The sequence below is a fragment of the Pseudorca crassidens genome, chromosome 13 (assembly GCF_039906515.1).
Source record: "Pseudorca crassidens isolate mPseCra1 chromosome 13, mPseCra1.hap1, whole genome shotgun sequence".
In the NCBI taxonomy this organism is placed as follows: Eukaryota; Metazoa; Chordata; class Mammalia; order Artiodactyla; family Delphinidae; genus Pseudorca; species Pseudorca crassidens.
Genome location: NC_090308.1, coordinates 17,885,007 through 17,902,663, shown reverse-complemented (window position 1 = coordinate 17,902,663; position 17,657 = coordinate 17,885,007). Strand labels below are relative to the sequence as shown.

At 34.1% G+C, this 17,657-nt stretch overlaps 1 protein-coding gene across 11 annotated transcripts in view; it reads left to right on the top strand.

The window, feature by feature from the left end:
• The window catches only part of STXBP5 (syntaxin binding protein 5), a 167,960-nt gene that overhangs the window by 71,653 nt on the left and 78,650 nt on the right, over positions 1 to 17,657 (top strand). For all 11 annotated transcript variants that reach the window (XR_010933634.1, XR_010933632.1, XR_010933633.1 and 8 more), the window contains exons 9-10: positions 965 to 1,043; positions 16,711 to 16,865. Coding sequence is in view for 8 of the 11 variants with exons in the window: in XM_067701835.1 (XP_067557936.1) it covers positions 965 to 1,043; positions 16,711 to 16,865 (234 nt within the window). In the remaining 3 variants the exon portion in view is untranslated. The remainder of the gene's footprint in view (positions 1 to 964; positions 1,044 to 16,710; positions 16,866 to 17,657) is intronic.

Sequence of the window (17,657 nt, the reverse complement as noted above, 5' to 3'; positions counted from 1 at the left end):
TAAAGAAAAATTATTAATTTATTCACTGATTAAATAGTTACTGAGTGTCCACTCTGTGCCAAACAATGTTTGTCACCATGGATGTATCAACAGAAAACACACACTTAAAAACCTTTGCTTTCATGGAATTTACGTTCTTGTTGGTGAGGCAAACAACAAACAAAAGAAAATACAAACTTTATTAGAATGAGCTAGTTACTGTGGGGGATAAAGCTGGGAAAGAGGATAAGAAGTGTTGGGATAGCGGTGTGTGTTTGGGATCTTCACAAATAGTATAATAATGGTGAGACTGATTAATCCCTAAGAAATGGGAATAATATGTTTTATTTTCTTTAATTTTTCTGAGTTGTTAATACAATGAACATGTAAAAATAGATAATAGAAATCAACCTTTTTAAAAATAATCAAAATTCTTTGACAGTATGAGTTTCTGACACATTTTATAGAGGTTGGTTTATTTTAGCAATCTTCTGGACATTGCAATGGATGGCTTTTACTTTAAGAGAGTAAATGTAAATGAGTAAGAGAGTAAATGTAAATGTAAATTTATGCTAATGAATTTATTAGCATAGGGATTTAATTTTGCAGCCTGTCACTTTGGGTGAAAATATGACTTAGATTTATTTTTCTCAAATAAGCTGTTTTAAAACTTGAATTCATTGACCAAATTGAGACCCTATTTTGCTTATCTTCAACTAAGAACATTGGAAAGACTGAATTTCTCTTACTAGAATTTTATCACATAAATGTTGTTGACAAGTTATTTTATTTACTTTTTAGCACTGAATTTCAAACAGTAAATTGAGCATTTAAAATATCTTATTTTGTATTAAATACTTCTTTCAAGACCACTTTAAAATGTTTCATGGTAGATTTCATTATATTTCATTTTATAAACTGTCAATGTATAAGAATTTAGAGTAACTTAGAATTTTAGAATTTAATGCAGGAAAATATATTTTAGGAAAACAGTTAAAGGATGGGAAGAAGCCAGAACCATGCAAGCCTATCCTCAAGGTGGAATTCAAAACGACTAGACCTGGGTAAGATTTTACTTCACTGACAGTATTCATTGTATATAATTACTGAAGTAGCACTGACGGCTCTCTTATCATTTATTTTTGAAAGCCTACTTTAGAATGGTCTAACCCAGTCATAAATTTTATGCTTTCTTTATTTAGCAAGATAACTAAAATGGATAATTTTAAGATAAAATATTTCATTGTGTTCTCTCTGTCTTTAGTAATTTCACAATATATCTTGGAAAGTTTGAATTATTTTTCTTGTCCAACTTTATATGTTCTATTAGCTTAGTCTTCAGTAGCAGTAGTGTTTATTCACTAGTGAAAATTGTGGAATAAGCAATGAAGAAAAAAGATTTAAAATTTAACCTGTTTATACAATATATGTTCATTATGAAAGTTATAAGTATTCTTCAAAAATTAAATCTTATTTTAAGAATATTTGGCAATTCTAATAATAAATACAGCTTAATATCAAAAGAAGATCATCAGTAGTATTTGAAGAGACTGATTTACACTGTGAATTAGGTATAAGATTTATATGGTTTTTACGATTTACATATCTTACATATGTTTTTTGTATATACCAAATGTTATATTTAAAAATGTAATAAAGGAAAAAATTTTTTAAGGTTTCTTTGAAAATTCCACATCTCTTTAACCTCTAAAGGAGCCCTTTTATTTATGTTCTAGTTTCCTAGGAAAGGTGTATGGTTTTATTCACTAGAGCTATGTTGTAAGAGAGTGAATTTATGTAGTGTATATAGGGCAGTGGTTCTCAGATTATGGTCCCTGGGCCAGCAGCCTTAGATGAGAACTTGTTAGAAATGCAGGTTCTCAGAACTCACCCCAGACCCACTGAATCAGAAACTCTGTCTGTGGGTGAAGCCCAGCAATCTGTTTTTACTAGACCTGCAGGAGATTCTGATGCACACTAAAGTTTAGAACCACTGGCACATTTTTTTATATACCAGCTTATAACCACTGGTTATTATAACTGGCTTACTTCCCTTTTCAATCTGTTCTTTTCTCAATCTAATTCAACTCAGCCTTTTTCTCATTCGAAGAAAAGATAGTAGGCTGAAGAATCTTAAGATTGCTGTTATTTTTCCTTGATCCCCTTTAGCCTTCCTCTGGGACCCAGAAGATATATTGTGTTCAGACAAAAGATTGACTGAACTCCAAGAGGAATAGCATCTGTTTAATTGACCGTGGCATCCCTCACTGTGTGACCTTTGGCACAGAGTTATTTGACTTCTTTGTGCTTTAGTTTCCTCATTAATGACATAGATGTGATAATAGGTTAAAAGGTTGTTGTAATGAATTAAGTGAGATAATCATGTATTCAAAACATTCCACACAGTGCCTGGTACATAATGAACTTCCTATAAACGGTTGCCCTTATTTTTATTGGGAAACCTCCAACCACCAAGTGCCTTTTATTTGCTGTAGGTGTTCTATGGCAAATGTATGTGAATAGGAAAGCATAGCAGCGAAACGGCATGGGGTGGGGAACCAGAAGAAAAAACCCTATGTTTATAATACAACATAAAATGAACTGTCTAAACATTTAAACTGACAGTGCTAACTGTCTTCTGAATTATCTAATCATTTTAACAACTGTTGGTTGGCAACAAAGGCAGAAGTACAGGGAAGATTTTTTTTTTTCCTCTCTGTGTTCTACCTATTCCCGTTTTCACTCCTATATAGTGGTAATATTTATAAGTTCCTGGTTTCTTCAGGATGGCAGTGATGTTTTTCCTTTCCTAGGATCAGAAATGAAAGAAGTCTGGCTCTTTTGTATGCATTTGTAGGCACTGTTAAATAGATCCATAGGCTAACCCTCTGGTAACAGTCTTCTCCAGCTTCCTAATTTCTTTTTTCACCTGGGATAAGATTTTCAGTGAATTAAATGAGCTCTCTTTTTCCTCACTACATGACTCGTTTCCTTGAGATATCGCCCCAGAATTCTAGCACATAGCCAACATTGGGAGCTACTGGAACACCCCTCCCATCGAGAGCAGAATCACCCTCCAGTAAGCAAGCTAGGCAGCTCTCAACCTTTCCTGTTCCTAGCAAGTGTCTGGGGCAGGTGCCGGCAGAATGTGTTCTATCAGTTCATGTTGGCAAATTACCAGATTTTATTAGAAGGGCCATCCTTCCCTGCTCAGAATCTTCCACATTTTCTTCTCTTTACCTAGAAATAATTCAAGGCCGAAGGATTCCCTCTCACCCATTATAGTTCAGCATAGATGTCACTACTTTTAAGGATGTCTTGGCCATGTGGACTAGATTGTGTCCCCTAGTAATATACTCTCAAAGCATGCTGTATTTTTCCTTTCTAAAACTTATACTTGTCATTAATAATGAAATTATTTGTTTAATGCATGCCTTTCCCATTAAATATTCAGACTGATGAAAGCGTGAGACATAGCTCTCTCACTTCTAATTGTCCTAGCAGAGTGTTATTGAACGTAAGGAAGAAGAAGATAGGCTGGTGTATAGAAAAGCACAGCCATGAAGACTTAGCTGTTTTCTGTTAATGATAAACTAGCTGTTACTGTTAATGTTAAAGGTAAACTGACAAAAAATGGAATCAAGATGTTGTGTAACTTTTATTTTCTAATAAAGTATATATTACACCAGGGGAGACAAGATTTTTCCCTTACATAGGGAACAGTGACAATTTAGTTAATATTACATTTTAATAGCACTTTTATTAAAGATATGCAGGTATTCTTTATATGGCCAGTTCTTAATAAAGAGTCAAAAGTTAAATGTTAAGTCAATTCTGTTGAAGCTGTTTTTCGTAAAATCTAACGTGACTCAGGTGTGAAGTCCTGCAGCCGTTGATGCTGGAGCAAAGTGATTAGAGCCTGAGCTCTTGAGCTGCACCACCTGGGTCTGAATCGGCCTCAGCTGTCCAGTCAGGTGCTACCTTCGGCAAATCAACTAAGCTTTCTGTGCTTGCTCCTTCTCTGTAAGGTGGGAATGAGAGTAGTATCTACCTCAGAGTTGTTACGAAGATTCAACGATTTATATAAAGCACCAGGTTGAAGGGAAGCCTCTCTGTTAGGGAACCTAAAAGTGAATATGATCACGGCTAAATATGGCAGTTTAGTTACATTTGGAGAAGCACAGCTAAGAGGTTAATTTACTCCCTTTCTTTATAACACATGCTATGACAAGCCTTTTGTGTACAGGACCAGAGAGTAGATATTTTAGGCTTTACAAGCCATATGGGTCTCTTGCAGTTATTCGGCTCTGCTCCTATAGCCCCAAAGCAGCTGTAGACAGCTTTTAAATGAATGAATGCAGCTGTGTTACAATAAAACTTTATTTACGGACTTGGAAATTTGAATTTCATATAATTTTCAGGTATCATTATTTTGGGTGATTTTTTTAACTATTTAAAAACGTAAAATCCATTCTTACTTTGCAAGCCATACAAGAACAGGCAGTGGACCATAGTTTGATGACCCTTGATAGGCACACACATACATATGCATGATGTAGTTAAGTTAATCTTTAAGGAAAAGTTGGGCTTTTGTGTTTGTTTTCCACTGACATTACCCCACTCCCACCCCTGGTGCCAGAATTTGTTTTCAAGTAGTTGAGTAGATGTGGTGATTTCTTTAATTTTATATGTGGGCTAAAAGCTGTAGGTAGATTACCTATGTAATATTAAAAAACAGATTACAGTAAAAACTCAGGGTACATTCATGATATTCATGAAAATATCTAAAGATCTATTTCAATAATCCTCACAAACTTGCTACCCTTGAGTTTCCCCCACTGCTACCAGTGTTGTGTTTCTGATGAGAGAATCCTAACTCTCAGAAGCCCCCAAACTCCCCTGTGCACAGTTATTTCTCCAGAACACGGGCTCACTTTCTCTGATTTTTATCTTTCTCAACTGTAGATTGTTCTTAAATAACTATATCTGTTAACACTTGTGCTGCCAAAGTGCTTTACGCATATTTATTTAATCTTAGCAACAACCGCATGAGGCAGGTATTATCTCACAGATGAGGAAACTGAAGAAGAAAGGTTGAGTAACTTGCCCAAAGTCATACAGCTCATAAGCCGAAGAGCCCAGATTTAATCAAGTCTGTACTCTTACCTGTACTCTACTACTGCCTGCTCTCTGTTCACATTAACCACCAATCCCCAAGATTACACTCATACCTGCAGATCTCCCAGCAATAATTGCTCTGCTAAACTATTGCTGAAACTGCAGATGAAGAAACTCACCTTCAATTCATTTACAGATATGTCACTCAATGAGAACAATGTTTTGGGATCACAGGTTTGGTAATAGTCTTTACATCAATAAGTATGTTTGTATGTTCTCATTCATGGAGCCTCTGCTTTTCTCTGAACTCTTGCCACCAAAGTATTGTTCAGCAGATGTTCCATCTGCTAATCCATCTCTCTCATCCATCTCAATTCTTGCTAAGCCATAGCAGCAAGAAGAGAAACCACATTCAGAATCACAAGTTGTTTCCTTTTGTCTTAGCAATTCTTATATTCTTAGTTGAGATAAAAATAGCATCTTATATCTTGAACTCAAGACCCTTACTTAGATGGCTTGGCTTTCAAGCACCAAGAAGAAAAGAATTAGTAGGTAAAGTGAACATGCATTATTTGCCAGGTACTCTGCAGTTGGAATGCATTATCTTTCATAATTCTCATAACAGCACTATGACTTGGGTACTTTTATTGTCTCCTTTTAGGATTATAGATAATGAGTCATGGAGAGCTTAAGTAACTTGCCTCATGAAGTAACAGAGCTGGAATTTGAGCCCAGGTTAACTCCAGAGCTGGAGCTCTTAATCAATGTACTAGGCAGTATCACAAATAGCCGGGGTTAGGATGGGATTCACAAGTCACTCAGTTCACCAAGAACTGTATTCTCTTTTATATTTGCTAGTTTATCAGGCCATCTTTTTAAAGTTAATATTAAATCATACTCAATACAAGTACTCACACTAATGTGAGATGAGAGATCTGGATAACTTAATGCAAGTAACCCTAGCTACTCAGGACTAGAGAGTTGCACAGATTGCTTCCAGGCTGCATATTTAATTCTAATTTGGTGATTCCCACGTTTGATTTTATGGTATCCCTTTGTGGTCATGGCACTTGGTCTTATACTCACTGTTTAGGAAAAATCCACAAGCAGATTTACATTTAATTGTACCTAATGAGAAAAGACCTCTTTGAGTCCATGGACTCTTAAAATTTCACATGCATCATCAGATAACCTTCCCTGTTTTCATGTTACTTTTACCATGTTGGTCAGCACGTTTCAACCTCAAATCGGCTAATTCTCATTGTATCACTATCTTCAGAGACATTCTTATGACCCACCACAGATTTATCTGTATTATATTCATTCTCTCAAAAGGTGAACATTTTCTCCCAGTCTTACTCTTCAAACCTTGTACCTAACTGGGATAAATTATTGTTCACTTTCTTGATTTTAAGATGACATTTGACGTACAGTGCCTTAACGAACACTATTATTGTATAATCCTGTGTAGCTAGAAAAGTGAGACTACTAGATTGATAGCTGTCTTCTGACATCAGAATACTTCATTTAGTAGCTATATAAGTATATGCTCAAGATTGGGTTTTCTGTCCGTGGCTTCTATCAATTTAAAGTACTAAGATTCCTCTATTTTTAAGCTTCTCTTATATTAGGTGTTTTTTTTTTAATTTTTGTTTTTATTTTTTTATAAGCAGGTTCTTATTAGTTATCAATTTTATACATATTAGTGTATATATATATTGATAATTCATTACTGCTAAAATATAATTGATATCACATATTTAATTAAGTCTACTGATAAACAAATCCATTTTTGTTTCATTAGCAAGTTTTACTTGTTAACTTTGTTTGAAAGTAAACATGTATCAAGCCATTGAAATATATTTAACCAGTAGTGGTTACTAGAATGGAGGTGATGTTTCCTGAGTGTAAGACAAAGAAGCACATATAGAATGGTTCCCTGACAGCTCAGAACCCTTTAGCACCAAGGCTCCCAGCACTGGTATTTTATCCTGAAAGACACTAAAATAAAGATGTAGAAAGGAAGACTAGTAGACTCTGAACAGGGGGAGAAAAAAGGAAACCCAGGATATCACGTTCTTGAAGTGTTTGTAGGAGAGAGTAAGTAAGCATTGTATACTTCTGTAGAAAGATGGATTTGAATGATAACAGAAGAAAAATTAGGAGATATATATTGTAGGAAGGATTAATTTGTAAGGGTACTTTACTAGCATCATTTCAAACATGAGCCAGGATATAGGGACATTAAATTTAAGAAAGAAAAAGAAATGGGTGGATTCACAATAGAAAATACTCATTTAGAACATGTATTTAGTGAATTCACCAGTGTATATAAGTAGCAGTTATATGTCATCAAGAAGAGTAAGATGCAGATTTTAATTTTTACCTTAAATTAGGGAAGACCTCCATATGAGTAATGGCAGAAAAGAAAGAGCCTTTGGAATAGGAGACACTGAAAATGAAACAATTTTTAAATTATTTTTTACATTATTATTTTTTTAACATCTTTATTGGAGTATAATTGCTTTACAGTGGTGTGTTAGTTTCTGCTTTATAACAAAGTGAATCAGCTATACATATACCTATATCCCCATATCTCTTCCCTCTTGCATCTCCCTCCCTCCCACCCTCCCTATCCCACCCCTCTAGGTGGACACGAAGCACCGAGCTGGTCTCCCTGTGCGATGCAGCTGCTTCCCACTAGCCATCTATTTTAAATTTGGTAGTGTATATATGTTCATGCCACTCTCTCACTTTGTCCTAGCTTCCCCTTCCCCTTCCCCGTGTCCTCAAGTCCATTCTCTATGTCTGCGTCTTTATTCCTGTCCTGCCCCTAGGTTCTTCAGAACCATTTTTCTTTTTTTCTTAGATTCCATATATATGTGTTAGCATACGGTATTTGTTTTTCTCTTTCTGACTTACTTCACTCTGTATGACAGACTCTCGGTCCATCCACCTCACCACAAATAATTCAATTTCATTTCTTTTTATGGCCAAGTAGTATTCCATTGTATATATGTGCCACATCTTCTTTATCCATTCATCTGTCGATGGACACTTAGGTCGCTTCCATGTCCTGGCTATTGTAAATAGAGCTACAGTGAACCTTGTGGTACATGACTGAAAATGAAATAATTTTAGAAGAAAGTTTTAGAGTGGATTTCTCATGTTGAACCCAAAGTGTACACATAGAGAAGATAACTTTCTTAAATATTGAAAGCATTGTCATATGATTATATGATCCATTCTTCTGGAAAAGTTTTTTGGCCACAGAACCAATGATTTTAGGATTAAGATTAGGTTTTAGGTCCTGAAATGGAACATTGAAGTAGATGACAAGAATAAAAAGTGTGGTAGAGGGGAGTGTGCTGGCTAAAGGATGCAGTGAAGCCAGGGAAATTAAATGATGGAAAACAAGAATTCTTGGCCCATGCTGCAGTGACCAGCACGTATTAAGCGCTCAGTAAAATGCTTGTCAAATGGATGAATCATAATAATATCGTGACTTGATTTGTATAGTTTTTCTTGAGTGGCCTAGGAAGCAGAAAAAATTTCAGCGTAAGCTACATTTTAACAGTACTTTAATACAAAGTGTAATGACCAATACGGAAATGACATTAAAAATTGGCAAACTATTTTCATGGTATTTCATATGAAAAATGCACCTTTTAAAAAGTTTGATTAGTCGTAAATACTGTTGTAATTCCACTATTCTAAAATAATGTTTTTCATTTGTTCATTTTCCCTAAGTCTTTTTTCAAATACATATACATTTTCACTTAATTATATTCTTAGAGCATATTCAGTTTGGTATTTTTTTTTCTACTTAGTATGTCTAAAGTATTATAGTTTTTATCAATTTTTAAAATTATTTTCAAGGGCTGCGTAGTTCACTCAGTCATACCTCCCTTTTCTGAACATTTAGCTTTAATATTATAATCAGGTTTATAATATAATTAATACAGTAGTGAGTGTATTTCTCTTGACATTACAGAGAATTCAACAGAAGATTTTTACTGTTTTACAATTACAGTAAATTTCCAGTGGTGAAATTTTGAAGATAAAATATTTTTATAAATCTTGACAAATTGCCACATTGCTTTTTGAAAGTATACTTTAAAGAACTGAGTATAAAATCTAATAGTTTCATCCATCTCATCAGTGTGGGATGACTTCTTTTGTTTTATTAATTCACTACCTTAAAAATCAGCATTTATGCTTTAGATTTATCTTAAATTCTCTAACCATAATTTGAACTCCTAAATGACTGCTGTTAATGGAAAGGCAGCCTGCTGTCATAATTGGGGTTGAAGTTAAATTTGGTTGTATCTGCAGGCAAAGCAGCAGTGATTCATAGAAACTTTCTAATTTAATTTTTTGTAAGCAATTGTCCAGCTAAGCTTTTATGTTTTGATGGGGACCAGAAATTATTTATATGCTTTTCTATAGTTTTGAATATGTATTATTTATTAAAATGTACAGCTTTATTTCATACCTAATTGTTTTCAAAATTGTTGCTTATTTGTTATGGCTATTCAGATATCCCCTTCTTATACTGCCTCTAGTTGATTCATTCTACTTTACCTACTACTGAAGCTCATTCTGAGCTTTCCTTCAGTTTCTTCTTTTAGAGCCATGCCTCCTCCATCTCTAACTTGGTTCTCTGGTGCATCCTTAAAGCTTTATGGATTGTTCAAGCTAATGTCAGGGTATATTTTCCATCATTATACATCCTAATCTACATTTTGTCCCATCCCTAAAATGCTTACACTTGAGATCTATACATAGACTAAATATCTTAGTGATAGTTCACTGATTATTCTAGTACTTTTACTTAGATGTTTATTATATATATTGATATCAGCTTATATAAATTAGATTATATTTTTCTAGAGGACGAGAATCAAATCCATGTAAGGCTTTTTCTGCAATAAATGACTTTTAAATGTTCTTTTATAAACAAGCTTTGAAATCATACTTGTAACACTGTGAACCCTCATATATGGTCCATTTAATCAAAAATTAATTCCATATGGCAAAGATTACATTAAAAAGTTTAGATTTCTTTTTGAGAAAAAAGAAAGTCTAATTGTTACATAGTTAAATTCTCCTATGTGTATTGATTCTAGAAAGAACCAGAGTAATACACTAATATGAATTGCTGCTATATCCTTATAAATCTTATGCATCCTAACCAATCCGTATATAAAAACTGTAACAGATTGAAATACCAAAGCATAAGTTTTGTGGAATTTGTATGGTTAGGATAAGTCTTCTAAGCTCTGTATCTTTATCTCATTAATTTACCATGTTGATGCTTACTGTTTGTTTTGCTTTCTAGTTTAACTTCACACTACACTTGATGCTCTGTCCTGCAAAGCACAGGTAGAGAAAAGTTATGTTGCCATAGACATGGCAACTTCATCATACTAGCTTTTGTTATGATCATCAGCCGTTTGGTCTACAAGAGAGTACTGTAATTCTTCTAAAGTTATTAAGGTTCATGAAATATTCAGTTCATAGGAGCACGTAAGCAAATTTCTGCATCCAAGTTAGGGAAGGTGTTCTGAGATCTTTTTTCCCTTTCATAATTAATCATTATGGTCCATTTAATCACAAATTAATTCCATATGGTAAAGACTGCCTTAAAAAGTTTAGATTCATGAATTCTTCTTCTGCCCTTATCTCCAAATCTGTGGCTTGTAAGCCAGTCATTTAAGTGAGGATTTCACATGTTAGAGGACCGATGCTAAATAACTCTTAAAAATTCTTAAATAATTAAGGAAGACATTAAAATTTGTCTAGTATGAAGAGAAATCATAGGACTTTGATAAATATCACTATACTGAATGGTCAAAAGTTGATAACTTGGAAAAGAATGCTACTTTATTTCTTTGCGTTGTACAAATAGAATCCCCTTTAACAAACTCAAGCCCACTATTAATACCTTTATTAATTATAATACCTTTATTAATTATAATACCCTTTTATATAATCTCTTAATAATTACAATAACCAATTAATTGTTATAACCTTTATTAAAATGAAAACCTGTCATAGCATATTTTCTTTTGTGTGGGCTTAATTTTTAGGTGTATACAAACAGTCCACAAACTAATCTAAAGACCCTTTACACTTTTAATTATGGAAAATCCCAAAGAACTTTTATTTATGTGGGTTTTATCTATTGATAATTACCATATTAGAAATAAAGATTAGAATTTTTAAAATATATATTACTTCACATGAAAATAATAAAAAAACCCTTTGCATGTTAACATAAAAATATATTTTAAAATAACTTTAAAATTCCAAAAAGAATGAGTGGAATTGTTTTATTTTGGAAAATACTGATTCAGTGAATCATTCATATCTTCTAGTGTTGATGCATTTTATTACGTAATATATATTTTTAATTGTTAATATTACCACTGATCTCATCAGGAAAGTCTTTAAGTATTGGGAAGCTGTGAAGCTCAGCATGACAGATAAAAGTTTTCCAGACTCTTGATATTTTTACCTGAAAGCCTAGATTTTATCATTGTAACCAAATAATCTCAATTGTTTTTCTTAAAATAACAGACTCATTTGATTCATTTTTGAGAAAACAACTGTTACCCAAACCTAACTAATGATAGTTCGTCAGTCATCCTTTAAGCAAAAATAATAGCAATTCAGTTCATAACTCAAACAGTAGTACAAGTGCTTTCTAGAAATAACTGTCCAGTATACGGAAACAGTGCTTTATGTATACCTCCCATTTTCTCAGCACAGTATTAAAAAGACATTTCTTTACATGCTACTAATAGAACCCCTTTTAATAAACTTAAGCCCAAGGGTCAAGATGAAAAATTTAAAATTAGTCATTTTACTGCGTCATCAAGGACATTCTAAAGTGAGAGAAAAACACCTCTTTAACGTGTGGCAATAAAAAATACAAATAACTAGTGCTGTTTGGTGCCACTGCTTTGATTCATGCTGAGATGCCAGGAGTTTTATTCACCTACTGTTACTTTTGTGCCATCAGTGCAAATATCAGCATAGTAAAAAGGTGAGCGATGTCTTAATATCACAATGAAAAAGGTTTTGTTTTACCCTTAGTGATTTTTTGGAAAAGGTCCTGGGAACCCCTAGCAGTCACAGACCACACTCTGAGCATCACTGTTGTGTGTTATATGGGTATTTAGAGGAGTTATCCGAAAGGAAATATTTTGAGGTTGCATATTTTTGATACCTTAAAGGATATGTATTAAGTCCAATTACTCTTAACAATTTAACATAACAAAAATAATAAAACATTTAACATAAAATTATATTAAAATCTTATATTTTATGCAAATACTGTAATATACAAATCCACTTTACCAAAGCTGTATTATCATTGCTAAATTGGTCAGTAAATGAACAGGAACTTGTTTAAATATGTTATGTTTCTTTATTTTTACCCCAAGCTCATATCTTTTTATCTGAATTAGCAAAAGGGTCTTAGGGTTAGTCACTAGTGAAACGTGGTCTGGAGGTGGCTCCCCTAGTTTCAGAGGGTCCTCTTAAAATTGGCAAAGGTACAGATCTGAACAAGAAAGATACTGGAGTATCATCATCATCACACTAGTAAAATACTCACTTCATTATCATAGTGATTGATTCTTATGGTACCCAGGTGTTTCTCTGTTCACTCAAATAGTACTGTGATGAAAACTTCTCATAACTAAGCAGTAAACTTGCTCTTGGGATCAGTCTGTCTACCCAGCCAGGCCCAGCCAAAGAGTTCTGTGTTTACTGACTGAAGTCCATAGAGTGTGAGGGGTGTGGGGCCTTGTAGTGAGACCCTTAATGACACTAAGTCAAGGCTAAGTCAAGTAGTACCGATGACTAGGAGGCTCAACTTCCCGTGCTCCACTACTCAAGGTGTGATGCATGAATGGTTCCAGTCTGCTAACTGGTCTGAGTGCAGAGGTAAGATACCATACTGTGTCCTGAAGGAGCTCACAATACAAATGGAAAGTAGATAAACACTGACAATTCCGTGTGGAAATGTTGAGAAGAGGGTGCTCAGGAACACAGGAAGGGTACCCAACTCAGGGCAGGAGGATGAGTCAGGAAAGGTTTTTTGTAGAAGATGATGAATGCTTGGACTGAGTTTTAAAGGAGGAACCAAAAAAGTGAGGGGGAAGTACATCTCAGGCAATGAAGAACTAAATGCGATTGTGATTATATAAGCTGCAGGTTATTAGGGTGAGAACTAAAGAAATTGTGAAGATGAAATAGAGGAGACAGGTTCTTGAGATCCTAACGGTGTAACAGGATATGTTTGCAAGATTTGGGGGTCATGTTATCCATTACCACGTATTGCTTTACTCACTGTGTTGCAACCATGCTGACCTTTTAGTTCCTCAGATATTCCAAGCTCATTCTTGACTTGAGGGCTTTGCAGTGGTTATTCCTGCAGCCTGGAATGTATATCCTTCTCCCCCAACCCCAAGATCTTTGAATGGCTGGCTCCTCTTCATTCTGGTTCCAGTTCATCTGTCATTACTTTAGGGGCCTTTCCTGACTGCTCTATTTTACAGTAACCCCTCTAGCCCCTCCCTTACATTCAGCACATCACTCAACTTTGTTTTATTTTCTTCACAGTACTTGTCACAATGTGTTTACTGTCTGTCTAGACTAGGCATGAGAGCACCATTTTATTCTCAGGCGTACAGGTGCTCAAAAACTATTTGAGTGAATAAATGGGTAGCATTATGGAACTGAGTTGAGCAAGTTCGTTATACAAGTGGCTTTTTGGGTAGAAAAGATAAAGAATGTTTCACGTGGAAACACAGCTTCAGCCAAAGCTGTTATCAAGGCCAGCCAGTGAGGTTGATCAGAATCAGGAAGCATATATGCTTTCCTAAAGTGTCTAGTCTCTTAAAAGCTACAATCAAAATTATAAAAAGTTCAAACTAACACCTTCCTAACCTAGATGCCTTCAAAAGTTAAAGTCTTGTATAACACCCAACAACATCGTTAAAGAAATTCTTCTTAAATTCCTCTTAAAGTAATGGAATAAAACTTAATTCACATATTACCTAGAAATAATCTAGATCCCTAGAACTTTTAATATAATTCCAAATGCCAACAAAACCTTTGAATTTTTACAGTTTTCACCATCTAGGATTAAAATATTTAATTTTATTTTATCATTGTATTTAAGACAGGTTTTTTTTCTTTTAAACTATTTCATTAATATTTACGCCTCAAGATTTGGGGCATTACAATGAAAAAAATACATAGCCTGTGGGATTTGTAAGTCAGGTGATTCCTGCCTGGCAAACTGCACATAAAATAAGATTTTTTAAAAACAGTACATAAAATTAAAAAAAAATATATATATATATATGCATTTATTGCTGAATTATGGAAACCTTTATTATTATGAAAAAGAATATTACTGTGGTATTCCTTTCAAACTATTTATCCATTTATTTTTATCCATTTTTTTTCACTATATTTTTTTCTCCTAAATTTAGAAAAGAAGTACAGGCCATTTACAAGGCCACTGAACAAACACATAGTTGCCTTTTGAGGACAAACCTACCTAAATGCCATGGTGTTATTTAATACGTTAACAGTTTGTCCAATAAGCTGATCACTTACCTGGCAATACCTACTTGGTATCTCCATGGAAGTTTTATTCTGTAGTGTAACTCAGCATCTTCCTGTTCGTGGTTCTTACATTAATAATACTTGTGTTTTTTTTTTTTAAGTTGGCTATATGTAAAAACAAACTTGTCAGACTATTCTTGAAATACTACATATAAAATACCTGGCCCAGGCCTCTCACTCTATAAGACTGTAAGTTGTTAGACTCTTCACCCTTCTTCTTAGTATTTTATATTCAGTTGTATGTTATATTTCAAAATACAGATGAGAAGAGATATATTCTGTTTATTCATTATATGTGATGAAAAGTAGAAGAAAATTAAATATACTTTCCTGACCACAGTCAATAATCACAGTAAGCCAAGAGATTAGAGCAATGAATATATGGGTATACAGTTCTATTCAGGACAAAGTTTTAAGCTCTGGTTACTGTCACTTAGCTGAAAAACTAAGATTACCCAAAACAGTTTAGCGCTGAAAAATCTAAACGTTAGTAAGCTAGACAGTGGTTAACGTAACATACAGTTCTGTTCATTCATTCATTTACCAACGAGGCACTGTTTTGGATACAGCAGTGAACAAGGTGGACAAAAACCCTTGCCCTCATGGAGGTTACATTTTCATGAGGAAAACAATAAGCAAAATAAATTAGCTCAATGGGTGATAATGATTATTTGATGATAATGACGATACTACTAGGTAATTCTTACTAAGGGTGGTCTGTGTGCCAGGCACTGGCCCCAGTGTTTTGCAAATATTAATTCAATAATTGTCTGAAAATAGATATCACTCTGTCTCCATGTTATAGATGCAGAAGCTAGGCATAGAGATTAAGCACCTTATCCAAGGTCATACAGAAAGTAAAGCCAGAGCTGAGATTTAAACAGACAGTTTAGTTCCAGAACTAGCACTTTTAACCGTTACATATTATTACATACTGCTTGTACTAAGTGTGAGAGGAGGGAGATAGCTACACTGGACTTAGAGTAAGCATTATGAAACTACCTAAAAAAACTGTAAATGAAGAGATTTAAGAAACTCATGCATGGAACATTTTAAGTCATCTATATAATGCACCATAAACAACTTCCCCACCAACCAATGGGAAGGTACATGTGGCAGATCAAGAGCTAATTTCCTTAGAATGCAAAGAACTCTTACAAACCAATTAGAAAAGAGTTACTAATCCAATAAAACATGGACAAAAAACATGAACAGGCAGGTGAAAGATAAAGAAATACACATAGACCAAAACATAGGAAAGGATATTTAGGGTTTTTTCTTTTTTGCATATTTAAATATATTTAAAAGTAGATCTAGATAAATCATTAAATTTAATAATGACTAATAGGGAGACAAGAGTTATAGGGCTAATTAGAAGTGGCAAAAAGGCAGCTGATAGATGTGCATGGAAGTTGTAGTTTCAGAGCATACCAGCCAAGGTTCTAGGAGACAATTAAGCCCTACAGAAAATGGTTTGAGTGACCATTTTTCTCAAGGGTGATTTGTAGCTAGTACATTGTTGATGCATCAATGAGAAGTTAATTCATTACATACAATGGATGCCTTAGGGTATTAGCATTCTCTCTTAGAATTTCTCTTGAGAAGGTCTGGTTATTAGGATTGGAAATAATGACAGTACCTTTAAGAGACTTATCAGGAGAAACCCAGAGAGAATATTTTGAAAATTGTATGAAAAGGGTAAAGGGAAAAAAATTAGGGACCAAAGGGGAGATATGAGAGTCAAATGTGGTCAGTGTTCATTCTTACTGTAGGTTAATTTTCAGGAACTCACCTGGGTCTTACCTAACGCAATTTAAAAAGCTACGTGTGAGTATTCCATTAAATGATGCGTAAAAATGTTAAAATTTAAGATTTTATTATTTCACTAAAAAACAATTTATGATACAGCAAGAAAATAGACTCCACTATGCTATTTGTAATCCTGACTATGTATTTTATTTCTAGGGAACCTTTTATTATTTTATCAGGAGGTTTGTCATACGATACTGTAGGAAGAAGACCTTGCTTAACAGTTATGCATGGGAAAAGTACTGCAGTGCTAGAAATGGACTATTCAATTGTTGATTTCCTGACGCTGTGTGAAACCCCATACCCAAATGGTAAGCTTTGTGTCTTTAAAGTTCATTCGCTATAGATATGTTATTCAGAACAAAGACCTATTTGTCATCTAAGTAGTTTCCTTATCCTGTTGTGCCAGTTCTTCCATGGGAGAGATGCTGCCTTCATAACTTTGTAAATTTTATTTGAGAAGTAAATTTTGTTTTTAAACTGTATCTGTTTAATATTACATATTAGTAGTAAGTGCCTTTGAAGAATAAACAAAACTGTCCACATTAAGAAACATTTAAAAATCCTCTAAATTACTAATGTATTACTTACAGTTCTCAAAAAAAAACAGAACCAATAGGAGATTTTAGAGAGAAAAAGAGAGCAAGAATATGAATTTATTTTAAAGGAATTGTGAAAACGTACTGCAGACTGAAAATTCAGGAAAGAGTTTCATTTGCAGTCTTGAGTCTGAATTCTGAAGGCTGGAAACTCAAGCACGTTTCTGAGTTGCCATCTTGAGGCAAATTGCATTTTTCCGAACACCTCCTGTCTTTGCTCTTCAGGCCTTCAACTGATTGGATGAGACCCACCCACATTATCTAGGATAATCTGCTTTACTCAGAATCTACTAATTTAAATGTTAGTCACATCTAAAAAATACCTTCACAGCAACATCTAGACTGGTGTTTGACCAGACAGCTGGGCACCACAGTAAAGACAAGTTAACACATGAAATTAACCATTACAACTGGCATGTTATTATTTCAAGAGGAATTTATCTGGATCTTTTTTTACTTTATTTGAAGCTAATTGAGATATAAATATGTAATGCATTTTATAAT